Raw genomic sequence first — 17,322 nt, 5'->3', positions numbered from 1 at the left:
ATCAGGTTTCAAGGATTGACCTAGAAAAATTGGATATAGGTTAGACTGATTAGGCACTATTTGCAAGGAATTCATACTAATAAAACACCAGAAAAGATAGTTCATTCTGGAGAAAGTGCACTTCTTCTGTCTCCTTAACTAAGGTATCCAAATAGAATTACAGCTTTCTGTTTTGGTGTAAAGACAAAATAGTTAAACCCAAAATGTTCAAGAAACTAAGATGAGATATTTCGAGGACAGAACAACTTAATCTGAGTCCTCCACTTGTTCTATCACTAAACCAACGACATAACCCGAATCATATTCCAACAGGGAGACTGCATTTTTTCATAGATTAATCAGAAGATAACAAAATTTGAAATACAGTAAAAAACAACGGAACATGTGTATCTACCAACTTATAAAGCAATGATCATAATACTTGCACATTAAAAAAAAATTACAAGTTTAGCTCAACTTATCACCTTCGAGTTAACAAGGAAACATACACTTATCAGCAACAGAGTCTTATGTGAGTATATATATTGACACAATTCGTTTACCCACCCTAGATTGATTAAATTGACGACTATATGAGTTATTTCAAGCTACAGTAGAGCATAGCAGTAAACATTCATTGTTGCACAAAATCAAAATGATCTCCATGCCAAAAATAGCATCTTCATCAAGTAGCCAATCAAATGAGACTACTAGCTTCTAAAAAGAGATTTACCTTCTTGTATTATTGTCAAAGCTACAAATTAGTGTAGTATCAATATTAGAAAATGAGTTTCTTTTCGCTAAATTTCTATTAGTGTATATATTATTGAGTAAATTAATATCAGTACCAAAAGAAAGAAGGTTGACATTTTATCGAACAGGTTATGGACAACAAATCCTTAAAGCTGAACAGGGAGATTTAGCAAAAAACATTATATCAGATTCAACAAAAACATTGTATCAGATTCAAGTAGACAACCAATAGGAATCAATTTAGGGCAGGAAGAAGTAAACGAGGTATATCATGGGGGTTAAAGAGAGTCCTGCGCCCCTTTCACCTGGTCTTTTTGTCCTTGGAGCGGAGGTTCCTACTATAAGACTAGAAACTGGAAATCAAATTGCAAAAGCTGCAAGAACTGCATTAACTCAAGGACTCAGCTATCCAACACTCTTGTGGCTAGGCTGGTGGGAGATTGGGATCTTTGTAGAAAGGCAGGCTATCCATAATGCCCTCTATCGAATAAGGAGTAGTAGTACCCCAACCAAACAAGGGTTAGTTGTGTGGTAGCTGGAATCTGACTTGCTGCCAAAGGGGTTGGATATCGATTGTTCCGCTGTCACCAACCTGATTGCTCGCTGCTAGATATTAATAGCCCACAAGTCTTCATCCCCATTTCAGTTAGGGCAGATAGCTCTTGTGTGGGCTGTTGCTTTCGCATGGCCTGCTTGAAACTACCCAAGTTTGCCAAGGCACGATTGTGTGCACTTGAATTTAGGGCCTTAGCCTCCTGGCACTCCAACTTGCAACGACGAGGGAATTAAGATCTTCGGCAAAGCCTCTTCCTTGGGGTCCCAAAAAGAGAGAGCCAAGAAGCGGTGGCACTTGAATCGCAGGTTCTGAAAATAGTGAAGGGTCTCTCGAGGAGAGGCCCAAGCATAATTACCGGTCTTAGCTCCTTCCTCCTCAGATGGACAGAGCCTCCTCTTTCCTTGGGAATTTCTTTTCTCTCTTTTTACTTTTTTCAAAGCTTTCGTGTGGTGGGTTTTGTCCCAGATCCTCTTTCTGCAGTCCATACCTTCAATAGGAAAGCAAGGGTAGTTTGATTGCGGAGAGATTCAACAGAAAAAACTTTGTGGGCAAAGGAAAATTTTGGCCGAGAGTTTTGAGAGATAGTTTGCCAAGAGAGAGTTTGTGGGAGAGATGAGAAGAATCAAAATTTCACTTGCCGGCAAAATGAAAGATTTGAGATTTCACTAAGTGTTTTGGCAGGCAAAGGAATCCTCTACCAAAATCAAACAACATGGTTTTGTGTTTTAACTTTTTTGATATGTCTCACATTTTCTCAAATGTCATGATAGGGAGCCTAAAGATACATTATTATTTTTATATCAGATAAAATAAAAAAAATTAAAGTATATATTATTGAATTAATAACAAGTGTCATGATATAAGTGTTATAATGACACAAACCAACAAGTGTCCTTATAGAAGTGTCAGGAAAGACCATTTTTGCTGTAGTGCTAGGAAAGATCAAATTACTACTCAAATACCAATGACTACAATATTTAATATGCCCAAAATGGTTAAAGAAATTTGAGTTTCAAAACTCAAAAACAAAATCCTAATTTTATAAAGCAAGAATTAACATGTTAGAATCCTTATACATATGGGACTTTTTTGTCCACCACCTTTTCACATGTATAATTAAAAAAAAAGTATATACAGTCATGAATTATCAACTGAAAAAGTTTCTTGCACGCATGATTGCTTTTGCACCTTGAATAAAGTAAGGCAACTTGTTCCAGCTAAAAGTTGTTTACTCACGCCAAATCAAATGGATTAAAGGGATAGTAAATTTAAAACTCATGGATATACATTTTATTCTAAACTTTGGTGCATTGTTTTGAACAAATGGATTAAAGGGATAGTAAATTTATTCTAAAATCTTTGGTGCATTGTTTTGTAGAGACATTATTTTCATTGAGTGGTTAGCTCTATATTTTCTTGACAGGTTTTAAAAACCTTTTTAAGTTTTTTGAGTGATTTATTAATCGAAGAATTTTTTATACAGTTTAGGAAATTTTTAGGAATAGGTTGATGTTTAAACAATTATATGTTGAGATTAGATTGTTTAGGAAATCTAAACGTGAAAAAAGATAAACAAATAAATAGCTATACTAACATATAAAGAAACCAAAATAAAATAAAAAATTAGTTTGAAACTCCAAGAATTAGAGGTTCTAAACTCAATTTATTCTATGTTTAGAACCTCTAATTTGAGTTTAGAACCTCTAATTCTTGGAGTTTCAAACTAATTTTTTATTTTATTTTGGTTTCTTTATATGTTAGTATAGCTATTTATTTGTTTGTCTTTTTTCACGTTTAGATTTTGGCAAGTTGGTTGTTTTTTTGTCCATTTTTTTGGACTTTATGGTTAAACATTTGTTAAGGTTCCAAGGGTAATAAGGTATTTAGCTTGATAATGGCTAAATTTGTGATATTGTTGAATGTGTTTCATAGTGTTTTTGAGTCAATTCATAAGGCTAAATGATATAAATTGTCCATTTTTTTTGTTTCTAATTTGCACCTTGAGTTGATAGATCAATTTGTTGTGATTTTGTCATTTGAGATGCAAAATGATAAGTGACTAATTTACGCTATATTTGAATGATATTTTATGTTATGTTTAGTCACTTTGGCAATAGTGTAGGAAGAAAATGGATCATTTTGGCTATAATTAGTGTAAAATGCTCTTAAGTGATTAAATGAGGTTTATGTCACTTTTTACTTGCATTTTGTCCATAATTTGTATAGGAGTTGGAAATATACTTCATTTGGATGAAAAGGAAGTTGACAGCTTTGACACATCTGTGTATTTTGGCTATAACTTAAGATACAATGATCGGATTGAGATAATTCTTGATCCATTTTGAAAATATGAGATAGATCTATAAAACTTAGGGCAAATTACATTTTACCCCCTTGTGGTTTTGGCAAAAACCACATAACCCCCCTATGATTGTAAAAGCTATACATAAACCCTCTGTAATTTGGGTTAAAGTGTCAAATAAACGGAAAACATACATCGTGACGATTCGTGTCTTACACGCGCTTGTACTACTGGTAACAGTAAGAAACGTTCCCATATTACCCTTGACCACTTTAACGGATCCAATAAAGCCTAGATCTGTGCTCCTTATCTCTTTCAATGACGGCAATGGATATGGCTCTGTTGATGGTAATGGTGGTGGTTATGGGGCTGGAAGCGGAGGCAGCAATGACGGCAGTGGATTTGGCTCTGTAGGTGGTAATGGTGGTGGGTCGGATCGGGTGGAGGTGGTGGTCCAGGCAGTAAATATGGTCAAAATGGCGGCGGTAATGGTGATGGATGGAATGGTGGTAGCTATGGTCCTGGTGCAAGCAGCAGGCAAGGGAGTTGGGACAGCAGCTATGGCTACGGCAGGGGCTGGTGCAGGGGCCCTGGCTTAAGATATGGCAGCAGTAGTACTGGTCATGGCAGCGAAGGTAACAATGGAGAAGGGCAGTATGGAATCACTGGTGGGGGCCTAGACAGGGACAATCAGCAGCTCCCATACAGCATGAAACCATGACTAGAGCTCTTGTTTCAGAAATGGCTTTTTTTGGTAGTTGACCAACGGAAAAGCATGGGAGAAAGAAAGATGCAGAAACCGGAATCCTATCTCTTGAAGAGAGGTGCAGAAAGCTCTCCCTTTGACTCTGGTGGGCCTTCCACCACTTTGACTGTTGCGGACGCGGTTCCTCTCGTTGTGAAGAAAGAAGTAATGAAAGTAAAGGGAAGCCCCGGCCGTGTTCGTTGTTGCCTTTTTTGTATTTATATTAGGGTAATTTGGACATTTCGCCCACAAATCGTTACGATAGGTAGTTTCCGTCTATTTGACACTTCAACCCAAACCACAGAGGATTTATGTATAGCTTTTAAAATCATGAGGGGGTTATGTGGTTTTTGCGAAAACCACAAGAGGGTAAAATGTAATTTACCCTAAAACTTATGAAGACATCGAAATCTAGTTTGAAGGTTTTCCAGGTCAAAAAGCCGAATTATAGTAGCTAATTTTCTATGGTCAAAGCTGAGACAAGGCAGTGAGCAGTCAAGGGTATTTTAGTTATTTCTTAGCCTACATAAATCCAAATGAGATGATTCTTGATGCATTGGAAAGCTAACTCAAAGGGTTACAAGTTTTATGTTTTGATCAAGAGCTAATTCAGCTTCTATCATCAACCAAGGTTCAGTTGAAGTTGAGGCAAAATCGGAGCAGCAGTGAAGATTGAACAGAAATTGCACAAAAAGTCACTGTAGCAATCCGTTCGGAATTTGGCCGGATTGTAGTCAGAAAAGGCTGCTCTCTACGCGAACAAGTTGTTTTCACCTCCAATAAGTCACATGTAATGCTAGACATGTGACAACCACTACCAGCTGTAAGGGAAAGGTGTAAAGCCTCATTTCTTGATCATTTTTATCTTTATGTATAGCCATTAAAACTTGCAAGAAGGGAGAGACGGGAGAAACTTGGGAATGCAGAAATGTAGTTCTTACATCTTCTGAGTGTTAGATTAGTTTAGTATAAAGTAGTATAACTCATCCACTCTTGTATATTGACTACATTATGATGAAAATGGAGATGAAAAAGGAGGAGTTGAAACTCATGTAACAGGGGTTATCTCTTCTCCAATTCTTTATCTTTTGTATTGGATTCTTAAGTATGGTTAATATGCAAGTTTTGGATTTTATGTGTCTTTAAAGTTTATACCTTGGGTTTGGTTGAACTTTCTATAATTGTTAGTGTTCATTATTTGGTTATTTGATGCTATTATTTGAGCAAGTTATTTTGCACTTTAACTCTTTAAATCATAATTAACTTGGTACCATTAATTGTGATTATCTAAGGTGTTGCTTCCACGATGAAAATTGAGATTTAACACTGGTTCAAGAAGTGCTAAACCTAGAGAGTACACTCACGAGAGTAGAGGTGCACCTATGTGGCTTTAGTGATTCATTTCATGTAATTTCATAAAAGAAATAAACTTGTAACTAATTTCATAATCACGAGAGTAGGTATGGATTAGTTATAAGTATAATTGATTCACTACGAAAGTAGGATTCATATGCATAAGGAAATTACGCCATAACTAGCCAAGATAGTAGTACTCAATGATCCAAAAATAACACTTGCATGAGTAGTTAGGAATACCATAACCTAAGGAGCTTTTATTTACTATCATCTTGGATAAGTTTAGCGTAGTTTTATCTCTTTTAATTCATCGTCTAAATAATAGAGAAGCTTTAGTAGTGCCGGTAATTGTCCAATCTTTCTCGTGGGATCGATCCGATATATGCCCTAAACTACTAATTTGACCTGTATACTTGCAGTCAAACGGGTATAAATTGGATTTAAACTTGTACTTATACTAAAAAACACCCGTCACAAAATCTCTTTGTGTTTTTAGGTAAAATAGTCAAACTCAATTGGGAGTGAAACGGTGATCTAAAGTGAGGATTAGAAGTTTGAGAAGTCACAATAATGGCTAAAAGAAATGGTGCAAGTCAAGGATGAAAAGCAAAAAAAAAAAAAGATACAGTTTTTGCCAGGGATTGTGGACAGAATTTCGCTTCACAGAGAATCAAATGCTCTGCCCAATTCCTGGGAGAATCCCTCGAAAGATTGGTCCGATGGATTCATGGCAGTTGCAAGTTGCCAACTTGCATTATTTTTGTTTCTTTCTCCATCTTTGATAAGACAAAAAGAGATAACTTGTACCGACTTTTGGGGTTCTAGGAGCTTCTCTTTTTGGCTCCACTAATGCAAGACCAAAAATATATACTACCTAGTTCTTCTAACTTTGGGAGTTTTTAGTTCTAGTTAACTTGAGAGAAGAGAGAGAGTTTGGAGAAGAAGTACAACCAAAGGGTTGTATCTTGCCCCTTGAGGCAAGATATAAGCCCTTAACAAATGTAATTCTCTTTATTTTCTCTTGCTTTAGTGTAGGTTAGTGTAGTATAATTTAGTTGTGGTTATTCGTTCTTGTATTGGCTTAACAAAAGCCAAGGGAGATGAAGAAGGAGAGGTTCAAAAAGCTCTAGTGACAAGGGTTTTTCTTCTTTCCACATCTTTATTTTTGTATTGAATCCTAAGTTTGTTAATACAAGATTTGGACATTGTAGTACTAATCTTAATGTCTCTTGGGAACCTGTGAAATTTTATTTTCGAACATTTTAAGAGCTTAAGTTCTTTTTTGTGTATCGAATTAATCCTAAAACCTCATGATGTGTGCGTTATCTGAAAAAAAAACCACATTAAATTAAGGAAACACCCAACAAGTAGGCATTAAAAAGTCTGAACAATTCCAAATTTATTATTTTTTTCCTTGTTGAAGTTATGAAACAACATGGAAACTATCAATGGACATTTTTGTGAAAGAGAAAATCTGCAAAATTCTCAAAGTTCAATTGAAAAAAATTCTTGTATATTAAATGTATAAAGATTTTCATTTTCATCTTTAACATTTTTCTGTTATTGTTGTCATAGGGTGTCAAATTGCTTCAGAACTTTAACCTTCAGTATTAAGAAAAGCTTCTTCTACATAGTACAGAAGTATAAGGATCAATGCTCGTATAAACTGGCAGCTGATTTGATCCGCATTGCTTTACTAATTTTTTTTTCTTTTATATTGTAGCGTTGCTTTGTTAGTTGTTAGGTAGTTAAAGTTTTCAATTTTGATTCCATGTAAATATGAGGTTGCACCTCTCTTCTCAAACTTTATTGCGTATCAATGGAAAAGATTTACTTGCACGGAGTCAATTAAAGAAAAAGGATACGTCGGAATTGAACCGAGGATTGACAGCCCAACATTACAAGGTGTGACTCATTGATTTCTAATTAATGTCAGACCAACTTCGTAGGTAATATTGTGTGTTTGGATTGGGATGATATGACAAAAAATAATTTGCAACATAAATTTCAATACACCTTTTTATTTTCTTAATTATTTTTTTATCTTACATACATCACATTACAAAAAGTATTACAATAATTATTTTTAAATAAATATTTCAGATAAACTTCTATCCAAACAGAATCCGTTCACTTTTAATTAATGTCAGACCAACTTCGAAGGTATCTCGAAGCTCACTTTTAATGCATTTGATGACTCTAAAGCCTTGGCATAAGAAGAAGAAAGAGAGAGTAGGCTGAAAAATCCGAGCATGCAACATCAAATTGGTAGACTCACTCATCTGAATTAGGAAAATGTGCTCACGACTCTGCTCTCGTTAGCTAGTATGTGTCCTTTCTTTTTTGGGAGACCGAAATGTTGATGCTGATGATGTGCTTTGAGGCAAGTAGCCTTGTTAGATAGTTAATTATGCATTTAATTTGTGAATATTTTCTTTTTTATTTTACCAAAATATGGTGTTAATTGTTATATTCTACTCATATTTGATTTTTGATATTATTTCTAGGAATTTACAGTTAAGAGGAAGCAAAAAAGTGCATTAAATGAGGAATTTTCATAAGACTCTGTTATGCAAGATTTAGGGTGGCAATGAACCGAGTCAAGCTCCATGACTGGTTAAGTTCGAATTGTATTATCTGAGCACAAGTTTGGATGAATCTTCGATTCAACAATACTAGCCGTTCACTATTGCCTATACAAAAGCTAGCTATTCAGTTCGAAGAACCCAAGGTACTTGCTGTTTTCGGATCCAACAAGTAAACTGACACATGATTCTACATATTTTTAAGCTAAATATGTAGAATCATGTGTCAGTTTACTCGTTGGATCCGAAAACAGCAAGTACCTTGGGTTCTTCGAACTGAATAGCTAGCTTTTGTACAGGCAATAGTGAACGGCTAGTATTGTTGGTATGGAATGGTATCGCTTAGTACTAGAGAAGCTAGCGCATCATTTGCAAAGCTAGACTAGCTCAAGACAAAACCATGTCTGCTTTTATGTTAGGGCTGCAGATTATATTCGATTACTATAATTGTCAAATGTAACTATTGGGCCTTGGTCTAATGGCCACCGATAGCCCCCTTTAAAGCTTTCCTGTGCACTAGTTCAGGGGTTCGAATCTCGCTCAGTGCATCATACAAAAAGTATAGTGCTACTTGTTTTCCAAAAATTTAGAGGGTGTAGTAGTGCATTTGCCGACAAAAAAAAATTCATTTGTAAAATGTATTTCACATTGGAAATGCAAGATACAAGAAGAACAAGTAGTTACATAATTGTAGCTGCTAATCATGTTAGAATTATCATGATTTTAATTGAATCTCACATTCAAAGTGTGGGATTCAAGTAAAACCGAATAGAACCGAGTAGGTGTAGATTATCATGATTTATGTTCTGACTCTTCCACCTCATTAATTCTCAACGGATACGGGGCAGGACCGGTCGTCCTGATGACCGCTCCTGAACGGTCTCCTCACAAGACCCAAATGTGAGGCGAGAAATATTCCACGTCAGGAAGCCTTTAACAGGCCCCAAAAACAATGCCGTTCCAAAAAAAAAAATGTTTAGCCAAAACGGGAACATGACGGACCAAACGGAAGAGTTTCAATTTTGAAAATTAAGTTAAAAATTTGAATCAGCCGCACAAAACAAAACTGAAGGAAGAGAGGAGGCATCCTGCTAAAAGTAACAATTGACAGAAAAGTGGGTGGAGAGAGCTGGGGTATGGTGTTGAGTGAATAAGGAAGAAAGTAAACAGAAAAGTGGAGAGCCGCACAAAACAAAACTAAGGGAAGAGAGGAGGCATCCTGTTGAAGGCAGTAAATTGACAGAAAAGTGGGTGGAGCAAGCTGGAGTATGGTATTGAGTGAATAAGGAAGAAAGCAAATAGAAAAGTAGAGAGTCGCACAAAACAAAGCTGAGGGAAGAGAGGAGGCATATTGCTGAAGGTAGCAATTGACAGAAAAGTGGGTGGAGAGAGCTGGGGTATGATGTTGAGTGAATAAGGAAGAAAGCAAACAGTGCAGTGAGAGTGTTGTATGCATTTTGAAGCTGGGTATGAGAGTGTTGTATCCTTTTTGAATGTGTGCAATGCAGGCGGCAAGGTAGAAGCAAACAGAGGAAATTCATCATCTCATGAAGCCAGATTTTGTCGTGCAACTTAATAGCAGAAGTAACTGCGCTCTCCGAATTCGGTGAAACATAAAGCATATGGTTAAGACCAAGGTAACGTGACTGAATATAGTGTATTAAATGAGTAATATGTAGTTGGTCCATGCTCATCATACAATCTTAGTTTGCCCCTCTTCTAACCATGTAATGTGTATAAAATAGAGGCGTAGGGTTGATTGAGGTGAAGTAGAGGAAAAGACATATATGTGAATAATAAAAGGATGTACCTGGTGTTGCAAGTTAATTACATGATGAAAGAAATATATTACAATGAGTAGAAAATACTTGTTTGATCCTCAAAATGTAGAAATAGTAGAAAATGCGCAGTTAGCTTAGGCGGTTGTCATTAATGAATGACATAAGGTCCAGTGAACTAAAGAATTTAGAACCTAAATATAATCAGCAGAGTGGATGTACATACAGTTAAAATAGACTTACATCGTGTGACCAATACATTACAATCCGTATAACTTAGTGTACATGGAGTTCTATTAGTACATAGATAATGCTGTTGTCTTAGAGTAAAAGTAAGGTGATGTGATTCATTAATCGTATTGATAAGCATAATAATAGGATTTGGTATATGAGTAATATGTAATTCATGACACATTCTGAATGGTAATATACATTCATCTTGTCGTTTATGTATATACAATTCATGAAATGTTGCAAATTATGGTGTTTGATGCATAATTGATAGAACCAGAAGTAATGCATTGCAGCAAATTGACAGAAGATAAGATCCCTGAGTTAGGAATGGAGTTCAACAGTGAAGAGGATGCGTACAAGTTTTACAACAAATATGCCTTTAAAATGAGTTTTAATGTACGCAAAGACTATCTGAATAAAGACAAAGATGGCGTGATCACGTCTAGGAGATATAGTTGCTACAAAAAAGGTGTGAAGCGCAAATACGAAGGTGATGCGATGCCAAAGAGGACACGAGCGCTGACGAAAACGGGGTGTGGAGCTAAAATGATTATCGTGTTGCTTAGAGGGACAATGAAGTACCGTATGCATGACCTTGTCTTAGAACATAACCATGAGTTGCACATTGCTCAATGTTCGCACATGATGCCATCACAAAGAAAAGTGAATGAGGTTCAAGGATTCCAACCTGAAATAAGCGAGGATACTGGATTTTCATTGAAATAGAGCCATGAACTTATGGGAAATGAGACAGATTTTGGATGAGTAATGTGGGATATACACGGGATGGTAAATATTTATGCTACAACAATGTTATCGTTATACAGTTAACTAATCCATAAATACCATTCACTATAAAATAACATTATTATCGTGTCAATAATACAGGTTTCAGAATTGGAGCCGACATCGGCTTCATTTTATGAACACATATTTATGGGATGCCGTTCATCAACTGACTCAGTTTCGGTTAGTATAAAATGGGCATGACTTTAACTTTTATTTGGATGTTTGTTACAGCACAATTAGTTATGATGATGTTACATTGTGTGATGATTTTGTTACAGCTGACATCCCTCATGATATGCCCTTTTTATCTGTTTTATACAATTATTTGGTCCATACAAAACTCGTAGAAATATTCAATGACCCAGTCAGTGAATGACCCTCCAAACGTTGTTGCTCCCGAAATCAAGGAAAGTTCAACGGTATATATACATTTAGTAGATAAATTTTGATTTTTTTTCGTATCGTAGAGCTATTTTTTCTTTAATTGTAATGGTGGGCACCCGAACGCTGTCGAAACATGCATATTTTGTAGTTAACATATAATGCTTTAATGACATATTGTTTTGTATTATCCGAAGGTCCACAGATTGGCTAATCAGGAGTCTCATGGAAGTATCCCTATAGAATGGATGCACCCCAAATTTTCTATATTTTCTAACCATAACTCCGTCAGAGATATCTTAATGGTCTGAAATATCATTTTTGTTATAATGTATAGTTCAATTTAGCTTTGTAACTGAGCAATATAGGCATTGCTAATGAGTTGTTGACAGTTGAATAGATATATTATACAATGTATGCGGAGCGTGCGGCAATTTTAGAACACTGTGATAATGATGCATATCATGTATTTTCACCAGCACCCCAGGTGACAAGCTTTTATCATTACCCCACATATTTATGGTGTTTTGTTAATTGGATACTTCGACAGCGTATATCATTAACCGTATGTTTCATTAACTGTATTGGTTGATTTGCCATCGTTACGCATTATAGGAAAGAAATAACACCCAGGGATTGCGACTAACTGTTGACGTCAACTTCTCTCAGTTGCAGGTTGATGAATGATGTGTATTTATAATTTTTATGAATACAAAATAATTGATTGTTCCAAACAATTGAGTGCTCATACAGGCACCTTGTTATGTTCGTCTATGTTAAAACTTAGACATGTGGTTTATAATTGTATTAACGATGAATATTACAGATAGTATTACAGGCACTTCAATGGGTATTACTCCTTTAGTAAGGAAATGAAGTTATAATTGGCGTCTTGGATTGGTTCCACACGACCATTCGCAAAAGAACATGATACTTCGTTGGAACAACTAATTTGAAAGTGGGGTAACTAATATTTAAAATACAACAAATAATCATAACGAGATGTATAGATTGAGTTACAACGAGTTAGGTGTATGTTACAATTCATTACAACTAATGAATTAGAAATCAGCAGCTTTTTGTCTTCTCTAATTAAAACTAGTGATATTACAACTAGTAATTTTACAACTAATGATATTCCACGATGTTACAACGAGTGATACTATAATTAGTTAACGTCCGATGAACCTTTCCTCTTCTCTTGTTTGTGCAATTGCTCTTAGCACAAATAATAATTCCCTTCCCCCCCCCGACACATTAAATTTCTTAGACGCTTTATTAAATGCTCTAGTAATTTGCAGTTAGGGTTGTCTCAAACACTTAATTAATTTTCATTGTTGTAACTAAGAACGAACAAAGCTGTAAGTAAGAACGCACGAATTGTAACTAGATATGCACTTTGGTATTGACCATCATAGTGAGTTGTTGTTGTTCCACTATGAAATATGAAGTTCGTGTATTAAGGTAACCATACAATCTCGTTAAGCTTAATAAACATAATATTTGGAAGTAGCAAGGTGATTATGTTACAAGGCTCCGATGTTACAATCTCGTATGCAGCTACATTTTTATCATACAGGCTTACTGTCACATGTGCTGGTAGAATGTACTCGGCTGATCGCAGAACGGTGCTCTTATTTGTTGCACGTGTAGACTTACTTTATCTCAATGTCAAGGCCTCCTAAAAAGCGAAGAACATGCATTTCATATGATTTCATATCTATCGTTGTGTAATAAATTGTAAATCAATTTGTAATAGTTTTCAAACACATTGTAACTAATAGTCTTCAAATACCACTGTATTAATTTTCGAACACACTAACATTCCATTAACTATTTTGTAATAGTCTTCAAATACATTGTAACTTACCAATAACTATTTTGTAACACTCTTTAAACACACTGTAACTAAAGTTATAATAATAGTTTTGTATTAATTTTCAAACACTGTACACTACAATAACTATTTTGTAACACTCTTCAAACACATCGTAACTTTCCAATAACTATTTTGTAATACTCTTCAAACACACTATAACTAACAGTCTTCAAACAGTTTTGTAACACTCTTCAAATACAGTGTAACTTTTCAATAACTATTTTGTAACATAATTTCAAACACACTGCAACTAACAGTCTTTAAACAGTTTTGTATTAATTTTCAAACTGTAACTTTCCATTAACTATTTTGTAACACTCTTCAAACACACTGTAACTTCCCAATAACTATCATGTAACACTCTTCAAACACACTGTAAAAAAACGAGCACTAATTTGTAACTATCTTCATACACACTGTAACTGCTATTATTCAAACAGTCTTAAATGAAATCACATGTGATTATTATCGATTTAAATGAAGTTTGTCTAGTTTGTACTTTATGCAGCAAACAAATTGGTGTGTTATGACATCCCTCCCTACAAGTTTTTTATCATGACTAAGAAATGAAATTATATTCTATATAGGTATCATCATTATGGTATAAACGCAGTTAACGTATGTGTCTACCTTTTACAGTCATGTTACTTGAATTACAACATTATGAATAATACAGCAGTACCAACCTTTCCTCTTTCGACCATATGACCGCAATCTATGTGGTGTTTCTGGGTCATGCAGCTGTGACATCGATGCACTCCCAATCAAAGATGGTTGCACCGTAGATTGACTTTCTTCGACAGGTTGTGACATTTGCCTTCGAAAGGTGGTTGCACTCCCAATCACTTCACTTTGTATGTCTCCCTCAACAGTATGTACCATCTTAGAAATCCATATCTTATTTAATCTCCACTCAGCCACTGTTATGTAATAAAACCTATACCAACTTCATGCACAATAACCATAACAATCCCTAACCCATGCACGCAATTTTGCAAGCACTTGGTGTGCAAAATTTTCAATACCTTTCTTTCCCCGTGTTGGTAATTATAATATCTATTATGTGCAACCGAAGGTTCCAGTGTATTAGCTATTTTCCATTGTATGAAACAATTACTTCAATCAAAACTACAATAAGTATAATCAGCCCATTTGTTCACAACGATGTATACAGCAAAAGATAACTACAAGTCAAATTGATCCACAATTTATCTGATACCATTGATGTTTTCTTACCTGTGTTTCTTCTGCTTTATCTCTTCTTCGGATCTCCCAACCTTGTACTCCACAATTCCCGTTCACCTTCTCAAGTCTTTTGATATTTGAGTGCCAATCCTAAACTCTCTCCTTCTGCCACTACTTATTGCTTCTCCTCGCCGTGATTTTCCTTTGCAACCACTCTATTTCTACTACTTCTTGCTATTCCTTGTATAATTCTGCAATGTTGTTTTCCTTTTGCTTTTCTTTCTTGTTCTGTTTTGTAGAATTTTGCATTAATCAATATGGGCAATTATTTTGGAGGGAGTGTGACTTAACTTTTCGTTTTGAGGATTCATTTGGGCGGTAACGGACCAGCGCTTCATGAAACGGTCCGTCAACTCTTTTTCTTTTTGTTTTTTCCGTTTCTCCTCAACTGAAGGCTTCCTGACGTGGAATATTTCTCGCCTCACATTTGGGCCTTGTGAGGAGACCGTTCAGGAGCCGACCGCTCTTGCCCCGTATCCCATTCTCAACCAAGCTTGATGATGATTCTGTCTTTAGAAGGCAGAAGTTTTTACCTCTCATAGCCCAGAGTTAGGAGATAGCATCCCATTGCTGTTTGGGAACTTAAATACTGCCTTTTTGAGTGAAAATTGGTACAGCATTTTAGTTCACAATAGATCATAGTTGCCAACCACAATATTAGAAGTGCTCCCATGAGTGGCACTGCTGTTATTATCGTAGGATATAAACAGAGAAATCTTACAAGTACAATCTCACCTATACAAGTATTGAAGTGATGCCACTTGAACAAGAGTTTGAGCATACTTTTGTAGATGACTGTGAAATTAGGATTAGTACGTGGGTAAAATAGCTGCAAAGCTAATATTAACCTCGAGAAAAGAAGATATCATTAATTGTATTGTGTTTTCGTCTTTGACATTAAGAGTTATAGTTTAACTTAAGGGAAAATGCCACAGCCCTTTTTAGGTCAGGTAAGTATAATTTTAATCCACTCATATTTTATCATATCATTTAAAAATTTAAACTCTTAAAATAATTTAAAGGTTGATAATTTATATTCTATATCCAATGATAAATTTAATCATCGGAACAGTGCTGTAAAGATACTATAGAATTCCCCTAATTTAAGAGCACTAACAACTACATTAATAATTTAAATCACCTACACCCGTTAGAAGTTTAAATTGAGGGATACTTTTTTTTTTTTGAAATTATCAAGAGATACTTCTGATTATGCTTACGATTCATCCATTCAAGTTGAGCTATTGAAGAGTTCATGGTTTAAGATACACATGTTTTGCAAATTTACGGGGGATTGTTGAGTAGTTTGGAAAAACTACACAAATCTGTGCAAGTGGACGCTTCAGAACTGTTTCCAGATTTAGCGATAGCTCTCTAGATGCTATGGCTCGTTTGAAGTCAAATATTGGGCCATCCCAACTCTGATACTTGTAATTATTATTACCCACATTCTAAAAAATAAAATAACTCTTCAAATCATAGCTATTAATCCCGGCATAGAAAGGAAACTGACGAATGAGATGGGTCAACCGGTCATTAGTTCAACCAATGGATGAGTAATTGAACCAGTGGATCATTAAATATATTTAAATATTATATCTCATATTTTTTTATATATGATATATGTTATAAACTATAATAAAAAATGCCATAAAAAATGCTCATTTAATTTAATCCACTATAGAATAATTAATTCATATAAGAATCAACAAAACATAAATTTCGTAAGTAATCCACCAAATTTTAAGTGTAAAATTTTATCTATATTTAGTGTAATTATCTAGCTTATTTACGAATTTTAAGGGCAAAAATTATTAAAAACAATATTTGCCTTGAAAATGGATTATGTAATATAATATTTTTGAAATCCATTTTATAACTTGTAAAGTTTGAAGGGTCATAAGTTTTTATTAAAAAATTTCAAATAAATTTGTTTTGGAGAAATAAAAAAAAAGAATAAAGATAGAATTGACAAAACGTTCATATAGTATAAAATATGTTATTCAACTTACATATGGCAAGTAGTACAGTTGTGAGTATGCTATAGATATATGCTTAAAGTCCTAAGTTCAAATTTTGGTACGAGCTTACTAACATCTTTTCCTTAAAACCCGATTCGTCGACAAAATCGTTTGGATTTTGGTCTAATCTTGTTAAACTATCGAGTCATTGACTAGTTAAAGGGTTCTGTGCTTAAACATTCCAATTAGAGATCCAACCCAATGACTTATTCACGAGATGACCAGTTCGACAATTGGGCTGACTCGAGTTTATTAACTATGCTTCAAATACCTATTTTAAGTTTTAACATCTATGAAGTACGAGTTTACACTTTGTTTTGAGAAATCAAGAGAAAAGCTTCGTTTCTCAAGTATTGATGGCGAGTCTATCGTTTATATGGCAACTCAAAAAATTTCCTTTCTCAACCAACTTGTGTAATTAATTTATTCATGTATAAATTCTGGAAGTTTGAAATTTGAATTATAGTTACAATAAAAAAAATGCATAACTATTGAAAGTTGGTTTATGTTACAATATTTAAATTTTAATCATCAAATGGAGTTGCATCAGAATTTAATGAAACATTCTTCTACAAAATTAATTTGTGATCGATATTAGCCATATTTTATAGGTACATTAGTTGAGTCCCGGATTCTTAAGTGAGGTTCTGTGACAGAAAGCATTTTACTCTTTGGAATTTTCCTTCACTGAAAATTTACGTGTGACGGGTTTTTGCTAT

General features: G+C 34.8%; 1 protein-coding gene across 1 annotated transcript; it reads left to right on the top strand.

The window, feature by feature from the left end:
• The first annotated feature begins 10,570 nt into the window (after nucleotides 1-10,570).
• Nucleotides 10,571-11,014, top strand: LOC113693850 (protein FAR1-RELATED SEQUENCE 5-like). Its single transcript, XM_027212595.1, has one exon. The coding sequence runs from the start codon at nucleotides 10,571-10,573 to the stop codon at nucleotides 11,012-11,014; it is 444 nt and encodes a 147-aa protein (XP_027068396.1).
• Nucleotides 11,015-17,322: the final 6,308 nt, after the last annotated feature.

This window comes from Coffea arabica, chromosome 1e, assembly GCF_036785885.1.
Source record: "Coffea arabica cultivar ET-39 chromosome 1e, Coffea Arabica ET-39 HiFi, whole genome shotgun sequence".
Taxonomy (NCBI): domain Eukaryota; kingdom Viridiplantae; phylum Streptophyta; class Magnoliopsida; order Gentianales; family Rubiaceae; genus Coffea; species Coffea arabica.
This window is presented reverse-complemented; position numbering and strand designations above follow the sequence as displayed.

Bases quoted from the DNA above. Each gene is read 5' to 3' on its own strand.
- LOC113693850 (XM_027212595.1), top strand. From the start codon at position 10,571: ATGCATTGCAGCAAATTGACAGAAGATAAGATCCCTGAGTTAGGAATG.